This window comes from Oryzias latipes, chromosome 21, assembly GCF_053564925.1.
Source record: "Oryzias latipes strain Hd-rR chromosome 21, Olatipes_Hd-rR_3.1".
In the NCBI taxonomy this organism is placed as follows: Eukaryota; Metazoa; Chordata; class Actinopteri; order Beloniformes; family Adrianichthyidae; genus Oryzias; species Oryzias latipes.
In genome coordinates this window covers 29,470,795-29,488,709 of record NC_136257.1, presented here as the reverse complement: position 1 = coordinate 29,488,709, position 17,915 = coordinate 29,470,795, and the positions used below count along the sequence as shown (strand labels likewise).

Below are 17,915 nucleotides of genomic sequence, written 5' to 3'. Positions count from 1 at the left end.
GAGCTTGTTGGAAGGCTACATCTCTACGCACTTGAAAGCGGCCTGCACAATATGTGTCTAAAGTTTTGAACCAGCAGATCAAAATGTTGGACATGAGGGACGGCTAGCATGCGCCTCCTACTTTTATTGACGCATCTGATTGGTCAGTTTATACAGAAAGACTACGTAACAGCTGTTTATTTCTCAGTACAGTAAAGGAGTAACAAAAGGGGGCCAGACAGATGACCTGACAATAAAAAACTGAAAATCAGACACTTAAAGACACTGAAGCCAAAGAACTCATCAACCTTTACCTGGTGTGACTGACAGGGGGACAACTCAAACCAGAATATGATCAAAACCAAAAACGGGAACACACTCTTCAGATCATTCAAGGCCTGAGGGAGTATTGTTATCTAATCTGACCTTCAAGTTGAGGGAGACGTAACTTTGTTGTGCCCAAACACACACACACACACACACACACTCAGAGCCCTGCAGTGTTGGATCTGATTGCCCCTTTAACCCTTTAACACTGGAGCTTTAACTCCAGTGTTGATATTTTTTCTGTACTGTAACTCTTCAACTGTTTATGCAGTTAACGTAAATCCAGTAGATTCTCAAGTGGAGAAAAGTAGCTTTGCGCAACACTGTTAATAATAATAATAATAATGGATTGGATCTTTCTGCGCTTTTCCGGACGCTCAAAGCGCTTACAGTGTGTCCATTATTCATTCACTCTTCATTCATACTTGGTGATGGTAACTACTGATGTAGCCACAGCTGCCCTGGGGCAGACTGACAGAGGCGTGGCTGCCAGTTCTCACCTACGGCCCCTCTGACCATCACCGGGACTGTTAGGAGTGATTAGAAACAGAATAGTTAGAGACTCCCTTTTATATTTTATTATACTAACTTTTACCTTTTATCACATTAATGACTTAAACTCGATTCACTATGTATTATCATCTCAAAATTATATTACACTCCAGACAGAGCACAATCAAGACTATTGTCTCGCAAACATTCCTTTAACATCCTCCCTTTTCATCTTTGTGTGTTCTGGTGTATGCGTTCTGGCAAATGTCTGTGATAACGTCAGAGAGATCTGACACTTTAGGTGCTCTGACCTTCGAACATCTAGCCTGCAACAGTCTGTGGGTGGGTTTTTCACACCATGAGCCATCGAATGAGGTTCTGAATACGCAAATGCAAAGTATATATGCCAAGCCTTTTTCTGAACTCCTTTGTTCGGACTTTGAATGCACCTTGTTCATCTGTCTGTAACCCTGCGTACAAATCTGTGGTCTTTGTGCGGAGTAAATCTACAAAAGATAAGTTTTGTCTCTGAGTCATTATAAATTATTTCTGTGTGCAAGAAACTGACGGGGTTACGAACTAATACAATACAGTCCTTTCTAGAGAATCCAGTTTCATCACAGGGACATTCATACACATTCACACACCAGTGGAGACACACTGGAGGCAAGGAGGGTGAAGTGTCTTGCCCAAGGACACTGGGACAGTTGGCTGGGGGAAGCGGGAATCAAACCGCCAACCTTTCGATCACTGGACGACCTGCTCCACCGCCTGAGCCACTGCCACCCTTTAAGTTAGTAATATGTTGCAAGTCAATGTGAAAAGCCAAATTTCTCCATGCTAGAATCCTCAAATTCACAGTCAAAGATTTATGGCGTTTCAAAGTGCGACATCCCTGGTGTTGGAGGGTTAAGGTAGCAGCAGCTTGAGGTGGTGTACAGGGGTCAATATAGCAATATACCTCTTTACATCTGAACATCACGTCTATCTGTATTTATTGTTTTTGTTGACCTTTCAGCACTTTCCCTCAGGGGTCGCCACAGCGAATCGGCTTTCACTGAGTCGCACAGGTGGTTTGGCAGAAATGACTGGATGCCCTTTCTGACAAAAGCCTGTATTTTATCCAGGCTGGGGACCGGCACAGGCAGAAGCTTTGCGAGGGTATTCTGCGGTACTTTTGTTCTTCACCTACTCTTTTGAATTTCATTTCAGGGTCAATTGGTCGGTCGGTCTGTCTGTCTGTGTGTCTGTCTGTGTGTCTGTCTGTCTGTCTGTCTGTCTGTCTGCCTGTCTGTCTGTCTGTCTGTCTGTCTGTCTGTCTGTCTGTCTGTCTGTCTGTCTGTCTGTCTGTCTCTCTGTCTTCCTCATCCAGGTCTTGGTGTAGAAAAATCTCCTGTGATTTTTACAGCGCAGGAAGCTTCCATCCAATCAGAGTGCAGAACGGGCTGGAAGAGCTGATTGGTCTCCTTACCGTCTAAGCTCAGGTGTTGCTGATACTAAACCAGACTGAAAAGCAGTGTAAGGACCAACATCAGAGGAGGTTTCCTTTGGAGGAACAAAGGAACAAGGATGAATAACCTCTCTGTGATTTTTCTGTCAGGTCTGAACGAAACGAGGGTTCACAGACCCACTCTTTTTGTTCTCAGTCTACTTTGTTACTGCTTGATTCTTCTGGTGAATGTCTCTCTTGTCATCATTATCATCTTGGATAAGAGCCTCCATGAACCCATGTACATTCTGCTGTGTGCTTTTTGCATAAATGGGCTTTATGGGACCACAGGTTTCTACCCTAAATTTCTGTGGGATTTGTTGTCACCTGTTCATATGATATCTTACTATGGATGCTTGATTCAGGCTCAGGTCATGTACTCCTTTGCTTGCAGTGATCTGTCCATTCTCTCAGTGATGGCGTATGACAGATACGTGGCCATATGCCGCCCGCTGGAGTACCACTTTCGCATGTCTAAGCAGAATGTTGTTCTGTTGGTGTGTTTTTCTTGGTTTACACCCTTCTGCATCATGGGTCTGAATGTTTTTCTGACTTCCAGGCTGAAGTTGTGCAGCCCTCATCTGTCCAGACTCTTCTGTGTGAACTGGAGTATCGTCAGGCTTGCTTGTCCACAGGAAGATACAACCGCAAACAACATAGTTGCTAACATGACAATAATTATCTACGTATGTCATGGTTTATTTATTGTCTGGTCTTATATGTATCTTGTTAAAACTTGCATGAATTCAATTGAAAATCGAGCAAAGTTCATGCAGACTTGTGTGCCTCACCTGGTCTCCCTCATCACCTTCCTGGTGACTATTCTCTTTGATCTCATGAACATGCGACTTACCTCCAAAAATTTAGACCAAATCTTCCAAAACTTCATAGCCATGGAGTTTCTGCTCATACCTCCCATCATGAATCCTCTCATTTATGGCTTCAAGTTGACTAAAATTCAAAGAAAAATAGCCAAACTCACCACATTTAGATCGAAGTGACTGTTGCGCATGGTCACTGCCAGAATCAGAAATGTGCAGACTGTTTGCCACCATCCTTTGTGCTTTTGTTTCATTTTATTTTCCAATTATGTGTGATCTCTCTCCTCATAAATCTTTGTTCGCTGTTGAATTAAAGTATAACTTAGGGGAAATCTTTAAAAAAATTGTAGGCCTTTAAAGCTGTTTCTAAAAGTGGGTTTTCTCCGTTTTTGTTACTCTGTTAGATTTGGGTCAAATTGTCCTGCACAGAATGATCTACCGGTGCAAATGTACAGCCAAAACCTGCCTATTGTTTGTAGCATGCATGTGAAATATGCACACACACAGAAAACACTTAATGACTAAATGTGACAGAAAAACAATGAAATTGTGTCTTTGTTTAATTTCTGACTGGATGTCTTGTGCTCAAACAAAAATGCCCTCTCCTGAACAAAGACGGTGCTTAACTGTTAAACTTCATCCTCTGTTTTGCACTCTGTTTTTTGTAACCGCTCCATTTTCAAATGTGACTACAGACTCTTTAAATGCCATACATTAGTGGTAAACTCTGGCAAATGAGCAGTGAGGTAGAGAGAGATGCATCCAGGAACACAGAAAGCTTGCATCAGCCTGTTAGCCTGTTTTTATGTTATCTATAAACCCAGTGCTGCAAACGGTTCAAAAGCCACAAGCCCGTTTGATATCAAGCTGCCACTTAACATAAAGAATACAGCTTCAGTATTTTCTTGAAGTTTGAGTCCATCCGACAAACTACAACCTGCCGTGTTTCCGTTAGAATGGCTTAATTACTGTACTTTGGCCACCCGGATATAGTTGGACTAACTATTCTGTCCTGCAGCAGTCCTGGACTGCAAGGACCAGGTTGTTTTTTTTTTTAATTCTCCCTTCATACTGTGCCTTTGAGTGATAATTTCATATTCAAAATCTAAAATCTAGTATCTGATGAAAATGAATTTTTAACAAATTGAAAGAACCATCACAGCAGGAGAAATAGCCAAAAAAATATCTGGGGCCAGAAATCTCTTTATGGGGCTCAAAAAAATGTTTTAAATCCACTAAGAAAACCAAAAGACATGTTTCTGGAAATATGTAAAGAATGTTTTTAAAAATGATCATGGGATGGCCACAGGATCTATGGCTTGGTGGTCATTTTGTGGAAAAGTATGAAATTTGAGCTGTGTCCGAATTCTCACTTAAGAGTAGTGAACCAGGCATGGAGCTCAAAATTTTCCTGGCTTATTTGATCCAACCTTTAATCTTGGAGGTGATTATCTCCAACTGCGGGTCCCGCTTCACAGTCCACCATTGTTGTCAGTAAATCTCCGGGTTCGACCGCAATGCATCTTGAGATATGGACAGCACAGAAGGATACACCAGACCAAACCGAAAGCTGTTTTTAATGGCTGCATTTGAAGGAGTCGTTGAACTTAGACAGCATTTGTTTCGGCGCTGTGGCGTAAGCAGTCTTCAAATACAGCACAGGAAGAATGCAGCCCTCCAATTTGGACACAGCCTTAGACTGGCCACAGTAAAATACCACTCTGAAACATGCCATTTTGTTTGATTGGAAAACTGTTCAGTATCTGGCGTGGCCATCATAAGCCTCATGCAGTGCAACAATTTCCTTTGCATAGAGTTGATTAGGCTGTTGATTGTTGCCTGTGGAATGTAGGTCCTCTCCTCTTCAATGACTGCACAGAGTTGCTGGATTTTGGCAGGAGCTGGAGTGGGCCTCAGGATCTCATTACGACATCTCTGTGCATTCAGAATGCCATTAATTAAATGCATCTGTGTTGGTTTTCATCCATAACCTCTGTCTGCCCATACCATAACCCTACCACCAACTTGGGATACTCTACAACTCAACTTTAAATTGTCTACAAGGGTTTGTTTGCTTACAACTACAAGCTTTTTCACTTTTTAGTCTGCTCCTGATTTTCCACGATATGAATAAATAAATACTCATAAAAACAGCTTTAATCTTAATTTTTTTATACGTGTCTTCCATCATAAGAAAATGCTACAAGAACATGTTACAAACACCATTTTTATTTTTAACTTTAAATGAGTTCCGTATTTGTCCAGCAGATGGCGACAAATCCCTCTGCTGGTGACTGAGCATGCTCAGAGAAGTGAGCCCGGCTGCTCTGAAGCGGCTACCCCTCCGCACCGCTAGGGGTCAGTAAAACTGCACTCCCGTCACCATCAACAAAACAAGCTTCGTAGCCGAAGAAGGGGGCCGACACTGCAGTGCATGCGACCGTACAGCCGCTCTCAGCCTGTGTTCATCTTTCCCCACCGGCAGCGACGACGCGGATGGAAAACGGACCGCCGCCTGTTATTTGAGGCGGCCGAGAACAGCTCCCCGCGCGCGGAACATCCCGACCTGCCCTCCGTGAGTAGCCGTCACGGTGTCAGATTCTGTGGCTGCGGGAGGTGAAACACGCTAATGCGTTGTGTGGGTTCCGGTCGTGTTTATATAATAAAAGGCTGGTAATCCTCGCGACATCACAAAACTGTGGCATTGACAAGAACGCGTCCCGCTGTTTACCCCCCCCCCCCTCCTCCGGTACATCTTGGGGGGCAGGGGAGGGGGGGGGGGGGGTGCGCAACGCGCTCGCTCAATTAACGGCGGAACCGTGACACGAGAGAGCGCTGCTAGCTGCTGCCGCAGTGATATGGCGCATGTATGCGCGGAAAATGCGCAGAAAGACGCGCAGCGTGGGAGAGAGAACACGCCGTTCACGCGCAGCGAGAAGTGGGGTCTCCACAAACACACCAGATCTATTAAGGATGACAATGTTTCTTTAGAGAAAAGCCAAAAAAGCTGCACGCGCACCTCTGTGCACAACTTGATCTTAATTGTTTGAAGTGCGAATGTGGGACTGGGAGCTCTGGAGCATCACAGGAGTGAGTGACAGCCTCAGTCTCAGCAGCAGCAGCTTTCTGCTGACTGCATGCCCACAGCATAAAAAGGCTCATTTGCTGAGTTGAAGTGAGGAATGGAGGTTTTAGCAAAATGCAGCTGCTGCAGTCAGCTGAATCCGTGCAGGCAACCTTGGCAAAGCTGCGTTTTAAAGGGGCCGACTGCACTTTTGTGTTCTGACTTTGAATGGGATGAATGGCTGGAGGATGAGGAGGATCTGCAGCTGTCCACGCGGGAGCAGACCACCCTCAGCTTCTCAGTCAGCCTCCTGTGTTTTGGGAGCCCTGGGCGACGGGGAGAGGGGGTGTCCATCACCTTCACTCAGTCCCGCGTGCACTTGCCAACCTCTGGCATCGATCGGCATGTTGCCCCAGCCCGTGGGCACCGTTGTGTAAATCCTGATGCTGGTGCCCGTCACGGGGATGCAGGGCACTATAAAAAGCTTGTCCTCGGGGTTGGAGCTGATGAGGAGGTAGAAAGCAACAGGGGCTCGACTCATTTACCGAGAGAGGCTGCAAAAAACAAAGACAGCTCTCACCAACTACTAGTGTCTGAAACACAAGACTGAAGGCTTCGATTGGAGCATTTCGAGAAAGATCAGTTACATTCTGGGCTTCTGTGAGCCGACTTTAAATGAAAGACTGCAGCTCTTGTGAATCCCGATCCAAACGGCTGTCAAACTCCACTCCTGGGCAGACGTGTCCTCCCGGGACGGCCGTTTGGATATGTGAAGGTGTGTATGGGATGAAATGACCGTGTGGCAGCTCTCGCCGTCTTGTGTGTCCGATCAGGATAAACCGATCCCAGAGAGGGGCTCCAGCTTTGTGGGAACAATTTTACGGACAGCAGCGGTAAAGGAAAAGCCGTGGTCTGTCTGCGGAGAGATAAACGCTGCTCCTGATAGCGGCGCTCTAATTACAAAGGGGATTTCCTTCCCTTATTTTGGGTCTGAAAGCGTATTCAGCAGCGCGTTTCTGCTCCGGTGTTATTTACTTTATCTTGGGAACTTTTCCTGCGAACCTCCAAGCATCCTGTTTCCTCAGCCGGTTGTTGATTTAGGTGACCAATCGGCTGTCGTGTTGGCCAATCAGCAGCCTTTTTCTGTCTGCTGAGTTGAGATTAAAATTCATCGGGCTTTATACAGAGGCGGAGAAGATACTCATGATGTTTGGAAGGGCTTGTGTAAGACTCGGCTTGTATAATTCCACGCTGGATGGTGATCCGCTCACTTTGCACGCTTTGGGGGTTTGCAAATATGCGCTGCAGCGCTCTGAATGTTCTGGTGGTTTTGCAGGGGGGTGGGGGGTGGGGGGGGGCAGAAAGTAGATCTATTTCCAATTTCCAAAGAGGCTAGTCTGAGAATGACTTTCATGAATGAGCGATTGCGCCGTAGTCGCCTCCTGATTGCTAATTGCTGGAGTATCATGGCACACGTGGCACAAAAGTGTTGTTGGGGGGGTCATGGGGGCTCCCAGGAATACCTGGACCCATCTACCACAAGAACTTTTTTAACAGCAGACCCATGAATGTGTGTGCTGGGTTTTTGCATTTGGAGTCGATGTGGAAAAAGGAAGAGCGAGTAAGTGGATTAACTGGGTGACGATCAATAACTGGGGGGGTGGGGGGGGGGGGACTGGCACATAAAGAGCGACCCAGTGTCTATGACTGCAGGGAAGGACAGCACTCTGAAAAAAAATCACGATTGACGCCCTCATGGAGGACATATACGCTCTCATTTTGTTTTTGTTTTTATCTTCAGGACTGAAAAGCAGCTTTCAAACAGCTAAACGAGTGATTCCCCTTGTTTCTAACCGTGTTTGGATTTTCTGCGTCTGCTCTCGTGAGTTTTGGCGTCTTGTGCAACGTCTCTGTGAAGAATGCCGTGTAATCTGTATCTTTGACTCCATCCACTTGAGGACTTTGTCTGCTGGTGTCTTTCCATTCTCTTAAAAATGGAAATGGTGTTTTATACATACTTTGGCATTTTTCTGATGATGGAGAAAATTAAAGTTAAATGGCATTCTGAGTATTTCTTTTAATCCAAATTGTAGTCAATCAGGAGCAGAGAAAAAAAAGCTGTTTAAAAAACGAATTTGTGATGTAAAAAAACCCCAGGACGAGCCACAGGCCCCCGGCTCCATTCCTCTGCATCCACTTGTAGACGACTAGATCCATGTGCGTCTTTTTCTCCAAGCCGTACGGCTGCATTATTGCCATTTTTGTTGCACTGTTGAGGTTAGGTTGGACCGTGAGGGGCTGTAAGCTAGCGGACGGAGTGTAAACAAGGAGTTCTCAGTTATAGGTGACGGGAAGAGGCAGCGGGCTTGCTCCACAACTACAGTCCCACCCACAAGACAGAGGGGAATTTTTTAGTGAGCTTCTGCCGCTCTACAGAAACTATGTCTTAGGGTGTATTCAGACTAGAAAAAGCATTTGTTCCGGACAGTAGCCGCGGTTACATGCGCAAAGTATCTTGATCGGATCAATGGTCGGATTAGAAAACAACCGTGTACGTGGGCCCAGGAAAACTTTTTCCGTTTATAACAAACGTTCACATGGTCTCACTTTCAGTCGGAATAAATCCTTTCGGCATGCGCAGTAGTGTTGAAAATACCGGAAGAGGAAATGAGTCCCGTTGTAAACAAACTGAGTTGTCATAGACATTTATGCAGCAGCTCGGTAAGATACGAGATTATCTTCCAAACGTGCTTTTATTACTGTTATGAATATTACGAAGCGCCTGTTTGCTCATCATTTTATTTTTAATCCGTGTGGTCAGTGCTTTTTTTTTGTGGAAGAACGGAGCTGGAAGAAAGGTTAGGAAAAGGCTAACAACATTAGCCTTGTTTGATGACCACAGAATTTATTTGGGAAATGCTGCAATCTACATCTTGGCTGCACGTAAACATGTGGGAATAACATCAGCCTTTATATTGTCGGGACACGACTGGAAACACAATTCCACATGATTGTTTGAACGGTTTCTAAGGACTGAGCGGCATTTCTGCCTTGAATAGCTCACACCCCTCCTGTCCGCAAACACAAACCTATAAGTCCGGCTGCTCTGCTCACAGACACGGTTCACTCGCACGGAGTAGCCGGCCGGTCCTGTTTGAGCTCCAAAGCTTTCTCTGACGCACCGCACCGTCTATGCATGACGTTAAACCAGAGCAGTAGTGACACACGGAATGAACTGTCTACATGCAACACGATCGGATAAACAATCGGCGTAACCCACCTATCTCGATCTGAACGAGTCTGATCGGGGAAGAGTATTCCAAGCGGCGTGTTTACATGACGCATTTTTCTTCTGATCAGGCGCTCTTTCCTATTACTTTTGTCCATGTAAACGCAGCTATTGTCTGCTCAATTTGGTCTTGTTTAAGTCCTGAAAGAGCGTTTCCTGATCCCACTTCGGTGTATTCAGACTAACAATTTGTTCCAGATTGTCGAGGGAAACAAACTCTGGTTCACTTTAAGCGGACCAAATGTGTCCTGTCTGAATAAACCCCTAAAAAAAGAGATTTGATTCTGGCTAAAAATGGCTTAATCATAAATAAAAGACCACTGGGAAGGGTTTTGAAATGGATAAAAAAAAAAGATGATCGGAGTGGGATTTTAGCCGTTCTTCTCAAAGCCTAAGAACATACAGCATCCGTACAGGCCGCCCCCCCGCATGTGGCAAACATTTGAGTTATTTAATGATCAACAATTCAAATCTGGAAAGTATTTCTTCATCCTCCAAGCGTACATGCATGGTTCATTTCGCTGCTTCTTCTTCTTCTTCTTCTTACAGATGAGCCGTTTGCTGGCTAAAACCATAGAATCCAAGGTGAACTGTGTTTTTATTTTATTTATTTTTTACCAGCTGCTCATGCCGAACACCAGCTGTGTTCATGGCTGACTGGTAACCTGACTCCACTTTGACAGGTTGTGCACCTGCATCCACACTATTCCTCTGTGGCTTCCGCATGCTCCACAAACTCTCACAGCTCTGTGCTGGGACTCTCACCTGAAGACCCTTCTGCTGGGTTCTGCTGAGTTCTGCTGGGTTCTAATGGGTTCTGGAGATGCAGATCTATGATTAAAAGTTTATCTTTTAAAACAACATTTTTCGTTTTGGCCTTTTTTTGAGCGAAAAACAGTTGTGTGTTTTGGATAAGGAGTCCCACAAATGTGCCGACTGTGGTTCCACTTTTGATTAATGTCAGCTAACATGGTGGAGGATGGGGAAGAGAGGGTGGAAGAAGTGAAGCGCACAAACTCTCAACAACAATCAAGCTTTGCTGGGGGGCCGCAGAAAGTAGTTGGTCAAAGTGTGACCTGGTTTCACCTTTAAAGCATGTTCTACGGCTGTGCAATTCAAATGTAGAGCCGAAAAACGGACTTGTGTGGCGACACCCTGAACGCGAAATGTTTGAACCTGGAAGCCCGAAACGTCTTGTTTACATAGGCTTTTCACTGGAAGTGGTCTCTTGAAAGCGCATTGCAGAGGGCGGTGTGAACTTTGCTACCGAAGTCCACGCCCCCTTCTAGAGAACCTATCAATCTAATGTTTTGAACGTTTGATTGAGGCGTCTGATTGGCCAGTTTATTACTTGAATGAGTTGCAGTACAGAAAAAAATATCTTGGAAAAAAATGAGGGAATAGCAAGATCATGTTAAAAAAAAGGAACACAGCAACAAATGGTTAATCTAATTCATATAATAACTTCACACTACAACCTTGTTAGAAAGCACAAAAATTAAAGAAAATCAGGAGAAAAACTATAAAGATGAGAGATTTTAGTCATTTTTCTTTCGCTCTTTGATTACTTTTGAATAATAAACTAGTATGGGGGCACAGAGGGACTTTGCTTCTGTGTCCCAGACGAGAACACACTTTGGTGAAAATCTTTTTTAAAAAAAACAACAAAAAACTCGGAAAACTATTAAAGAAGTTGTATCTGAGGATGGTTAGAATTTCGCTGTGACAGAGATCTTCATTTTTGAAAGAATATTGTGTAATCAGGTCAAGCTAAAATTAAACCGTTTGGGTTATTATCCCCTTTAAAACATAGAGATTGAGCCAAAACACTCCAGCAGCCAGTTGGATGTAAAAATAAAAAATTACTGGCTCCCTTTCCCCCCCCTCCCTGAGTCTGGCATAAACGTGAGCGGGAACATTACCTTCATCTCGTCGCAGCAGAGCACGCACAACTTCATTTGAAGGAATGCTAGGACTTTTTCCCAGAAAGAGGAACTAAGAAGATGTGCTTCAGCAACACACAGAGTATGGATAGATTTTTTAAGTAGATAAGTATGGTTTAGCTTTTGCCCCCGTGAGATATGGTGTTTGGAAAAGTTGCATCAGAGCAGATGCAGAGCAATACAAGATTAATCCTTTAATCTAAAACGCACAGATAAATTGTGTGTTATTTTGTCGCCGTCTTTGACTTTCGGCCGCTCCCGTCCAAAGACTTTGAAATAAAGACATGGTATTTATCGCTTTAAGCAACGCCTAACTCTAAAGTTTTTCTCTGTGACTTCCGGGTTAACTTCAGCAGTAAACAAAAGACGTAAACATCATTGTTGTTTTGGACCATTTAACAACAAATCCTGAAAATGTTCTCCACATTTTAGCTGCCTACACTGATAAATGACAAGAAGATGGTCCTTTCAATTTAAACTGACAAAAGCGTTCGCCAAACTGGCTTTAATTCAGTTTTGGGTGAATGTTTTGCAGGAATGTTGCTATATTACTATGATTGCAGACTGTCATATGACATCACAGGGTTTTCGTAACATTCCTTTTTGAATATTATATTTTTTATTCAAATTTGCCACTATATTTACTACAAAACCAGTTTTTAATCATTTATTTCAGTAAACTGAACTTAAGTCTCTTTTTCCTCTACTAAAAAAATACAGATTCCAGTTTATTATATTCTTATTATATTGCTATAATTACATTGAGTACATTTCTAAAGACCTTGAATCGGGGATCTGTGTATTCGCATGCCTGTAACAGCTTTTGTCTAGAGGATTAGGGTCATTTTTATGAAACCTGTTCGAACCAAACTCAAAAAAGTTACAGAGCAGCAACATTAAATTGTAAAAATTGAAGTCCCACTCCAATCATCGTTGTTATATTCTCAAAGCGCTCCCCGTGGTCTTTTTATTAAGATTATGCCATTTTAGCCTAAATCAAAGAACGTGACGTTTTCTAGGACTTAGTTCCTGCAGAGCAGCAGGAGTTCATTCAAAGCTTGTCTCTGACTTGGCGTGGAGGAATACCTGCCCTCCTTCCTCTTCCTGTTGCTGAAAGGTATCCGCTTAAATGCTCTCCAGCTAGCTTACAGCCCCTCACACCCCAACCTAACATTAGCGGGGCAACAAAAAGGGTGAGCAGTATTGCAGCTTTCCAGCCGTAAAGTTTTCAGCCAGATTCCAGCTCAGACGAGGAAAACGTAGACGTGCATGGATCTTCTCATCTACAAGTGGATGCGGAAACGTTTTTTTTTTCCATCTGCTAATCATTCACAATGTTTGAATAGAGAAATACTCAGAAGTGCAGTAATATTAATATATGTGTGCCCCTTTAGAAACATGCCACAAGAACATTTTAAAACCACCATTTTCACTGGAATGGGTTTTAAATCTCTGTTGAACATCCAGACCACCAGCATTTTTACTCTAATTAAGGATTAAATATGGGATGTGGATGAGAGAAAAATAGAGTAATCAGAAGGACAACAAGCCCATTGCCCATGTTTACATGTACAGCTATTCAAACCACTGACCCAATTCTAAATGAGACCGTTTTTTTCAACTGCTGTGTTTACAAGAGTCCTATATGGGATACTGGGTTTATATTTGCCTTTACATGTGGTAGAGTCGAGCCTCATTGTCATTAATCTCATTACACATTTCAGAGCCATCCACCCTTGTGCTGTTTGCGCCCTAATTACATCCATATCCCTGAAAACTACTCGGGTTTCTCCTTTTTCCCCCAAAGTATGCTTCTTATTTCCCACAGCCTTCCTGTTTTGCACCGATTCAGCTGGAATCTAGGGCAGCACTGTTGTGTTGGGAGATGCTTTGAAAACCCTGGCAGGATGTGAGAAAGCAGTTACGGTGTGTGCAAGTCTGCATAATGTGACCAACGTGTGCATCCTCCACATGTCCTTACTTGACTCTTTCTTTCTCTCGATCCAACCTTATTTGGGCTGAAGTAATCAGAAAATTGTTGACATCGCTCTTCTGTTCATTAGAAGAAGTCTGTCGTAAAATAAAATTAACCGTTTGGAGGGGAGAGCACTTATGAATTCTGCAGGTAGGAAGAATTTTTATCTGTAAGATTTGAACCCAGAGAGGTTCTGAAGTGGAAAAAGGCTATTTTGGTTTGCTGAGTGGTTAGAGTGGGACTTTTTCAATAATTGTGTTTGACTTTGTTTTTAACATATACCCCTTATTTAGGACATAATTTAAAAATGAAATTTATCTTCATCAAAAAAAAGAAAACAGAAATCTGATGGTCTTATCTGGCTGCAAAGTACAGACTGTTTAGTAGCTATGATTGTTCTGGTCAATGGCAGAGGGGGTGCCACAGCACTTTCCCCTGGATCCAGGAACCGTTTGTGCCGTGAGAAGAAAATGTGACGGAGAACGTAATGATTTTGACCAATAATTCCATTGATCAAATTAAAAAACAAAACAGAGAATGTGAGGCCATTAGGATCAAGACAAATCCCACCCAAACATGGCGAAAAAGGGCGTTTTCCATTTCCGTTTCACTGTCTGCTCAACAAAATACTTAAAACCTGTAGATATGCTCATAATGGTGAGGAATTCTCATGGATTTAACACAGAGACTGAATATTGTCAAGACATTAAAAACCTTGTCTTGGGTAAGTAGTCAGACTGTGCCTTGCGGCTGGGAGGAGCAGTAGACAACTAATCAACCTCCTTTCATATTATTAACTAGCTTAGTTGGTAAAGTGCAGGACTGGCACATGAGAAATCAGTGTTTTGATGAACTTCCTCCAATACCGTTTGTGCTACTGAGTGACCACATATGTAGTCTGGGTCCGCCTGTGCCGGTTCCCAGTCCGGATAAAATTCAGGGTTGTGGCAGGAATAATCTCTGCCAAACCGCCTGTAGGGGGAGTACCTGAAGGGGTTTGCCAAAAGGTGAATTCTGCATAAAACAATGGCCCTAAAGAAAAAACGACTGACCCTAAATCACAAATCAGATCCGTATCCCAACTTCCAGTTCCAGAGTCATCCCTGGTAAAACCTTCTTTCTCTACCAGCTTGTTCAATTTTTTCTCACATGGCTGCACAGAAAACTACTGTATCCATTGCATGTTTCTGCAAACAACAAATGACCTGAGCTTTCCCAACATCCAAATATTTTATTTCCGATTATTTAGAAAAGTTCTAACTCTCAACCCAGGTTCTCTTGTGGCGTTAAACTGAATCAAGAACAAGAAAGCAAACTAAACTAATAAATACGACTGTTCAAAATCGGATTCATTCCAAACCATTTAAGATTGTTATAATCCAGTCTTGATTGTTCCAACATGGCCTATATGCCCGAACCCTATTTTATTTATAGCCTGTAGAGGCCTGGAATGCCTTACCGTTTTCCATTTCATGTCATTAACTGGCTTAAATTAGAACCAGAATTGATTTTGTTGTTCTTCACATACAAGGAGAGGTCAATCAATAAATCAGACTGTACAACTCAATCATACCGCTTCATATTTGCTTAAGGGCACTGTTGCTAATTATGTGCCGTGTCAGACTCAAAGAGACTGTTGCAGAGGCTTCAACTTGGTGGGATAAAATAAGATTAATATTAGCATAACTTTATTTGTCAGTTGTGGTTACTATTTTGAATTTAAATTGCAGACCGTTCTGCGAAACCACTAGTAAGCAAAGAGTCAAGGGGATAAATTTAGCCATGGTGTTTTGCACAAATATAATGATGGTTTGAACAAAGCTGTGAGGCGAAGTTCTGCCGTGCCACTGTAGAGTTGGTGGCTGGAGCAGGAATTAAGGCCCCTCCCTGTCAGTGTCTGCGTGAGAAAAAGCTTTGCCTCACAAACGCACATAAAAGTTGGTAGATCCTCCATTAATCCTGTTTTTTTGCGTATAAAAGTAATAAAACAAAAATGGTCTGAGGAGTTTTGCTTAAGTACTGTGTTATTGTCTCACTAAAATTGTTTGCTGTTTATGAATTTCACTCCTTACAGGACTATGCGATGTTGCTGACCAATTCCGTTGAATTCATTCCATTTTCTCACGCTTTGCTCAACACGGTAACTTTGTCCAATCAATGCAGCTTTGCTTTAATTTTGGCCAATTGTTGTACTGTAAGTTCCACCATCAAACCTTTTTCCACCAATCAAGTTCAGAGGCTCAAACTGAAACATAAGTGAAACCAATCAAACATCCGTGCCTCTTTATACCGACATGCCTGATAAAGACCGAATCCGAATTCATTCCCTACCCCTACGGCTTCTCCCTACCCTTAGCCCTCCAAGCAGAGAGATATGAAAAAAAATATTGTCTTTAAATCTGTATGACGTCATCAAAAGTCACCGGTCATCTACGTTGGAAAGTAGCTGCCAGCGCTTGGAAAATACATAACATCTATTTTAAAAACTTTCATGCAAAACCAAAAGTTAATACTTACCGGTACATTTAAATGTAAACTTCGGTGCTTCAGAGGACACCCACATGTATGTTCTTTGCGTCACAAGTGCGACATGGATCACCCTACCGGTGGAGGGATAACCAGCCCTAAGTCGCTACGGCTTCACTTAAAAAAACAAGTTGTGACACCACTAGAGCTCCAAATGCCCCCACAATCGGGGCAGTAAGGAGGAGCCAGAGGGTTAGGGAATGAATTTGGATTTCGCTATTAAACCCTTTTTATTATTCTACACCCTTGAGTGGATAATTATTATTGATAAATATTGCAACTTTTATCGCAACATTTTAGAAAAGCGGTTGGAGCTTCAGGCTTTTTGTGCTGCAACAATCATAAATCTCTCTGGAAGCTCTTGAGGAACTGATTGATGTTTGATCTCTCAATCATCTTAAGACTGGTCCCAAATCTTTTTATAGTTTTAATTTTTAACCATTTACTGGTTTTACATCTGATATTTTCACATAATGGCCTTTAATGTTCGGCAGATAAATGCAACAAAATCAAACGACGCGACCAAAATAAAACCTGCTATTTTCTTAGCATCGTCTTCATTAGATCAACGGACACAACTATGGCAAAAAATCCACATTTTTAGTAAAGACTCCAGTTCTTTTTTTCTGTTAAATGCAGCTTTATCTGAATCTGAAGGCTCTTCTTGTGTTTCCTCACTGCCTCTTTTACTTAACGGAACTTTCCAAAGACGCTTACTTTGGCTTGAGGGTTTCACTTTACCAGTTGTGTATTATGTTACCGTCCGAAGCAGCTGCTTTAAGAAGGTAGCAGATGTAGGTAAGACACGTGACAGAGGAGAGCATCTTGAAATGCATCAAGAGTGAGTCAGAGACCGATGTGGAGGAGAGACTCAGGTTGTTTTCCAAAATAAAAAATCCTCTGATAGTAGAGTGGAAATAATGTAAGTTATTCTTTCTGTGCAGTACCAAGTGACCCGGATGTTGGGGACCCCTGATCTAGCAGATGGGATGATTTACATTTGATCAGTTTTTCAGGTTTAAGATTTCCTAAATTCGTACAATAAACAAGAAACTTGGCTAGGAGCAGTTTTGTTTCACTTGCAGACCTGACTGTAATAAATGTTGCTGAACTCTTTCACTAATCTCTCAGGTGGAAATCCATGTGCTCCTAAATCTACAGGCCGGATTTGCCAATCACAAAGCAGCATTTTCCATCTGTGCATATGGATGGCTTATCTGTGCCCATGATTTACAAATCCAAGCATGCTGACAGTTTGGATTTAGGCTCTCCTGGTCCGTTTCTGAGCTCCGAAGCCTTTACTCGTTCATCTCACACCTCTGCACCAGGAATGCTTCACTAACTTGTGCAATACAAACCGAGCACTCCGCCCTGTTTCCGTCTGTGGTTTCACACGGAGCCACACGACCCATTCCACCCACGTTGAGTTGTCTGAAGTTAAAACAATGCAGAGTTTAGGCAAAAGCTGCATTAATACCAGGGTGTGGGTGGAGTGGGTTTCTGACCATCTGGCTCAGAATCCAGGCAAAAAGTACATCCAGATTAAAAAACAAACAAAAAAAAAACATTTCTCCATAGTTCCACTTTAAACAAAGTCCCATGATGAATTGTCAAAACGTTCCCAGTGGTCTTTTAAATTACCGTTATACAGTTTTTAGGCAAAATCAAAATCCCCGTGGTGTTTTCTCGACGTCTCTGCAGAGCAGTAATAGTTCATCAGAAATTCGCTTCTGAGTTGTTGGTGGGACCGTTGATGCGAAGCAAGCCTGTCCCTTCTTCCCGGCATCCATCCGTTTACACTCTTACAGCCCCTCACACCCTCTCTCACACCCAACCCACAGCGAATTGAATTAAGAAATACTCGTAAATAATATCAATTTACTTAATCTATTTCCTCCATCATCAAAAAAGCCACAAGAACATGTCAAAAACACCAAACACCTCATTTTCATCTGAGTGGATCTTTAAAGCAGAGAGTTGCAGCCTCCTGCAGGCAGCGATGAGCACGTT

General features: G+C 42.9%; 2 protein-coding genes across 2 annotated transcripts in view; both read left to right on the top strand.

Moving 5' to 3' along the window:
* The first annotated feature begins 1,142 nt into the window (after window positions 1–1,142).
* LOC101165361 (olfactory receptor 4B13-like) lies at window positions 1,143–3,707 on the top strand. The gene has a single exon (XM_011490004.4). It carries the CDS (start codon window positions 2,368–2,370, stop codon window positions 3,286–3,288), a length of 921 nt encoding a protein of 306 aa, XP_011488306.1. The 5' UTR covers window positions 1,143–2,367; the 3' UTR covers window positions 3,289–3,707.
* A 1,796-nt stretch (window positions 3,708–5,503) lies between these two features.
* Window positions 5,504–17,915, top strand: part of adarb1b (adenosine deaminase RNA specific B1b) — a 132,627-nt gene continuing 120,215 nt past the window's right edge. The window contains exon 1 of the mRNA XM_023951137.2: window positions 5,504–5,683. The gene's annotated coding sequence lies outside the window, so the exon portion shown is untranslated. The remainder of the gene's footprint in view (window positions 5,684–17,915) is intronic.

Bases quoted from the DNA above. Each gene is read 5' to 3' on its own strand.
- LOC101165361 (XM_011490004.4), top strand. From the start codon at position 2,368: ATGAATAACCTCTCTGTGATTTTTCTGTCAGGTCTGAACGAAACGAGG.